Below are 5,329 nucleotides of genomic sequence, written 5' to 3'. Positions count from 1 at the left end.
ACTCTAAAGCCCTTCTCTTCTTGCTCTATGCTACCAGAAAACCCTACAGCAAGGCAAACTAGAATGAGATCCAACCCGACAGAACCATCCTGCAGCAGAGCCTCACTCCCTGGAACAGCCTGCCTATGAGACTTCCCAGAAGTATGCAAGTCTTGCTATTTGTGCTAAGCAGAAACTGCAAGTGGTACTGTACACCAACATGTCCACATCTACTAGTGTACTTCATATTTTTTTTAAAATTTACAGTGGTTGTTAGCAACTTCCCCAAAAGAGAGAAGGAAAGAAAAAAGGTCCAAACTGGCATGCAAGAGTACAAAGAAACAAGACGGATTAAAGCTGGTAAAATAAACGCAGTATCCAATAAAATCAATCAATCCAAAGCATTTGGTGGAGGACATGGAGGCAGAATCCAAAGTGGGGCAGCAGAGATGCTGGGCTCAATAAACGTTCTGGATTTTCTGCTGTAGAATAAATTGACTGTTTTTAGTAGGTTCCCCCCAACAAAAAAACATAGCAGATTCAAGGGCTTGCCAATTAAGTGTGGTGCCTGGAAACCAGTAAGAGTCTCCTAGTGACCTCCTTAGCAACTGTGCTACTTCCCCTAGCAACAGTAGCCCTTGGTCCCTAAGCATTTCGCCATTCCTGGGGCACCCTCGCAATGGGAGCTCTCTATGTAGAAAACACAATCCGATTAGCAGGACCCAGGATTTGCAGGCATTGGAAAGGCACGGAAACAGGAAAAGAACAAGTCGACAGGCCCAGTCTAGGAGCGATTCCACATTATTTGAAAACAGGCACATCCATGATGAAAATATTTTGAGGATTCCCAGGAGCTGAGGGGCAGCATGTAGCATAATGTGCTGTTCCTGCCCCCAAAGGAAATGTGAAGCACAGAGGTAAGTTTTCTTTTTTTTGAAGTGTGTTCTTTTTTGATGTGGAATGTTTCCGGGGGAGTTCTGGAGCCAGAATGGGGGAGTCTATTTACATGTGCATCTAGAAACGCCAGTGTCTGGTTCGTGCCAAGATTTTGTTTCATTTTACTTCTCAAAAACAATGTGGGTGCAATGGAAGTTGGGCACTGATCTTGGCGCAGCATAGTCAAGTGAAAGCAAAATCCTTGTCATTGGGATGGGGGGGGAAAGAATTGTTAAAGGAGAGCTTTATATGGCAAGGATCTCTGTGGGCTGGGGATGATGTAGCGCCTCTCTGCCTGCTTTCTTCAGGCACATAAGGGACAAGCCGCTAGTGCTTGGGCAGCAACCTCACCAGGTGCAATGTAATATTTTCTCCCACAGGAATGAGGGGCAGCCATTCCCTGACATGGGGGAAAGCAAAGTCCTCCTGAATCCAGCTATCGAAAACCAGGCTTGCTGTAGCCTACACAATCTCATCCTAAGTTCTACTCCTCATGTTTAATTGTGGCAAGACATTAGGAACTGGCTTTTAAAGAAGGAAGAATAGTGATTTGTCCTGGTTTGTACCAAAGTCAAAAAATCAAGTCTTGAATCTACTATGGAATTATTTATTTCCCATTGCAGAACACTTCTTTTTTTTTTTTTACAAAAAGCTAAAATGATGAACAATGTCTCCACAGTTTTTTAAAATACATTTTATGCTGTAGCATTACACTGAACAATAATTTGGTGCCACTTTGGCATCCTAGTGCAATTGGAAATGCATCAAGATGGCTGCCAAATTAGTTGACCTATAGAGAAAAAAAGAGAGAAATCCCACCAACTGTGTCTGATTAAGATATCGACAGAAACAATTAGACTGGTTGTGCTTGGACTCTTCTTCTAAAGGTTTCTAAACAGAAGCTATAATGGTATAACGGTTAATATGCTGGAAGGAACAGTTTCAAGTTCCCGCTCGGCCATGGAAGCTTAAAGGTAAAGGTAAAGGTTCCCTTGCTCAAAAGCCAGTCGAATCCGACTCTAGGGTTGCGGTGCTCATCTCCGTTTCAAAGCCAAAGAGCCAGCACTGTCCGAAGACGTTTCTGTGGTCATGTGGCCGGCATGACTAAACACCAAGGCGCACGGAACGCTGTTACCTTCCCACTGAAGTGGTACCTATTTATCTACTTGCAATTTCTTCCTTTCGAACTGCTAGGTTGGCAGGAGCTGGAACTAGAGACGGGAGCTTACTCCGTCTTGCGGCACCCGGGTCTCGAACTGCTGAACTACTGACCTTCCACAGCCTGCAGTTCAGCGTCTTAACCACTTGAGCCACCGCAGCTTGCTGGGCGACAATTGGGGTTCCCAATGGGTAGAAAGGCAGGGTATAAATAAAGTCGATAAATAACAGATTAATCGGCCTAGTTGCACCCCTTCCTAGACTGTGGGCTCTGTGATCCCTATCCTCTCCTGATACCCACCCAGGGATCTTCATGGCCAAGTGAGGAATTCGAACCTGGGTTTCCCTTCTCATAGTCGGACACTCTAACCATGACATCATGCTGGCTGTTAGTATTAAAGATGCAAGCCTAGGGTGAGGCGCTCATATCGTCAATGACATACCAATCTCAGCCTGTGCAACCACAGTTTAGAGTCCCTTTTTAAGCTAGAGAACACTGAGGCTATTAGATAAATTGTCCATGGATCAGTATGCAGAATATGCCAGCTGCCATCAGAAAATATTAATAGCTGGGTCCTGTGCACATTGGCTTAGAGTTGTCGCTGACTCAAAAGTGTTGAGTCTCAAGTAAGACAGCAGCTGAGTTTTTACCAAAACAGAATGGATCCTGTGAGGCTGATCATGAAACATAAAGACAGAGGAAATTGGTCTGGGTAGGCCTTGTGAGGACAAAATTTAGACTAAGCACAGAAGCTGACAATGAATGATTTGAACAAGAAAATATCAAAGGTCTTGCAGACATCAAGAAAAAAAATGTAGGGAAGGTGTTGGTCCATCAACTGGTAATTAACGAGATGCCAAGCTGGCCCATAGCTATGGTGGGGCTATTGGGGTCTCTGCCCCCTTCCTTAAAGGGCCAGCCCCACTTCTTCGCAAAAGCATTTAAAGGGATCCTTTAAATGCTTTTGAGAAGAAGTGGGGTGATGGTGCATGCCCCTCTCCCTCCCTCCCGCAAGATTTAAAGGGTCTTTAAGCTGATCAACAGGGAGCAGTGTTCCCTGCTGATCAGCTGAAGGGCCCTTTAAATCTTGCCGGAAGGGAGGGAGAGGGGTGCATACACACACCATTATGGCAAATAATGGCAGCCCCACCAGAAAAGCCTTTGCCCCACAAGCCACAAAATCCTGGTTACAGCCTGGTGCCAAAGGCTTGGGGAATACCATGTAGAGTGAGTTGACTTAAAGGAGTTGTCTTTAGCATGATTATGCATGTGTACAATTACCAGCACAGATCTGGAAAATTCCTGAGGTGGGTAGAATTTGGGGAGGTAGATCAGCAGGGATGTGATATCACTCTAGGACTTCTGTTTTGCCTACACATTGTGGTAAACCATAGAGTCCAGGAGAGTTCCTCACAGGAAAACAATCTCTGTAGTTTGAACAGCAGTGGTAATTTCAGGGGAACACTGGTCCCTCCTTGAGGCTGATAATCCAATCTATGTGCTGCTTTCCCAAAAGGCATCCATAGTGGTGTATTTTCCCACAAAGAAATGGCATTTCTATCATTCACAAGCAGTTCTGTTTGCTGTTGCAGCTTCTTCAGAGCACTAGAAATCTAGCACCATGTCCAAGCAAAACCAAGACGTGGAGTTAGTTCACCTGATGCAGGATAAAGCACTTGACCTTCAAAACTCCACCCTTCCCTACCAAGGCATAGCTGATCAGTTGCCCAATGTCCCCATGGCTCCTTCCCGCATACCTGTCCTTGTCTCCAGAAAGCAGAAGACTGGTGTGGTGAACCCCACTTTCGTGAAGGAAGAAGCGTCCCTTTCTCGCAATTTAGGTAATGTGGCAACTGGCTTTTGCAGGGCGTTGTGTCGTGTGCTGTCCTTTGCGTTTTTGACTTTTGAATCTTTTGGGTGTCCCTTCAAAATACTCGGTATTCATAAAGAAACAGTTTCTCTCTGAATACGCCCGAATTGTGGTTTTCCATCTTTCTCAAGAAAGAAGGTTCTCACTTCTGCTTCAGAAATTGTAAAAGGAATTCTGTTGTGTGCTCTCTGTCTCTCTCACCCACACCCACACCCACACACACACACACACACTTTGCAGGAGAAGGGCTGAGGCCTAGGGACATTCCCCAGTGGGTCTGTCTGTGCTTAGCCTGGTTGCTTTGCACGGGTCACAAGAGACCAGGTGCTGTTCTGAAGGTTGAAAAAAAGCCATTACTTCACAAATGGCTCTCTGGAGATGGTAAGGGCTTGGCCTTCCATGTTTTGTTTCATTTAGATATTTGAGGGCCATTTATTCATATATTTTAAACTAGCAGTGAAGCCCGTTGTGAAAGCAATACAACGGAATCTAGAAAGAGGCTCTGGGGCAGTGCTCTGGCTTTGGGCAAACAGTGTCAATTTGCTGTGGTGACCTCAGCAGGGTATAATGACAGAGTCCACTGTTTTCTCCAGAGGAACTGATCTCTGCTACCTGAAGAGCAGTTGTAAATGTGAGTGATCTGTAGCCCTCACCTGGAGATTGGCAGCAATTGTTACCCAGGACAAAATGGCTGGTTTGGAGGGTGTAGTCTATGGCATTCTACCTGTCTGAGGTCCCACCCCTCTGCAAACCCCACCCTCTCCAGGCTCCACCCCTCAAATCCCCAGGAATTTGTCAGCATGTAGTTGGCAACCCCATCTCCTTCCCAGCTAGCCACCAACCTACCATTATCTGCCCCTTTGACTTCAGCTGACTTCTGCCCTCCCTTCTGCAGAGCAGTTGTAATACTGAGTGCTCTCCAGCCCTCACCTGGAGATTGGCAACAATGGTTCCCTATGTGGGACTGACTGGTTTGGAGGGTGGAGTCTATGGCAGTGTACCTGTCTGAGGTCCCACCCCTCCTCAAACCTCACCCTCTTCAGGCTCCATCCCTCAAATCTCCAGGAATTTCCCATCTGGAGTTGGCAACCCTATCAGGACTGGCCCCAATGTGTTTTCTCCCAAAGGCCAAAGTAGGTGACAGGACCAAGCTTAGTTGCCTACCAACAGGCACTGAGGGGAATGTAGGGTTGCCAGCTCTAAGGAGGGAAATACCTGGAGGTTTGGGGGGTGGATTCTGTAGAGGGCCGGGCGACGGAGGCATCGGCCTTCTGTCGCCCGCCTTGCCCCCCCAATCTCGGCCCGGGCACCCGCGGCTCCCACCAGCGGCCGCCCGACTCCAGACTCCCCCGCGGCCACTCCAGCCAGGCGACGGAGGCATCGGC

General features: G+C 47.1%; 1 protein-coding gene across 1 annotated transcript in view; it reads left to right on the top strand.

The window, feature by feature from the left end:
* The first annotated feature begins 3,695 nt into the window (after positions 1 to 3,695).
* The window catches only part of CNGB1 (cyclic nucleotide gated channel beta 1), a 56,946-nt gene continuing 55,312 nt past the window's right edge, over positions 3,696 to 5,329 (top strand). Inside the window, exon 1 of the mRNA XM_015411181.1 lies at positions 3,696 to 3,915. Coding sequence (XP_015266667.1) covers positions 3,696 to 3,915 — 220 coding nt within the window. The remainder of the gene's footprint in view (positions 3,916 to 5,329) is intronic.

Source organism: Gekko japonicus, unplaced genomic scaffold (assembly GCF_001447785.1).
Source record: "Gekko japonicus isolate JY-2015 unplaced genomic scaffold, Gekko_japonicus_V1.1 scaffold944, whole genome shotgun sequence".
In the NCBI taxonomy this organism is placed as follows: Eukaryota; Metazoa; Chordata; class Lepidosauria; order Squamata; family Gekkonidae; genus Gekko; species Gekko japonicus.
This window is presented reverse-complemented; position numbering and strand designations above follow the sequence as displayed.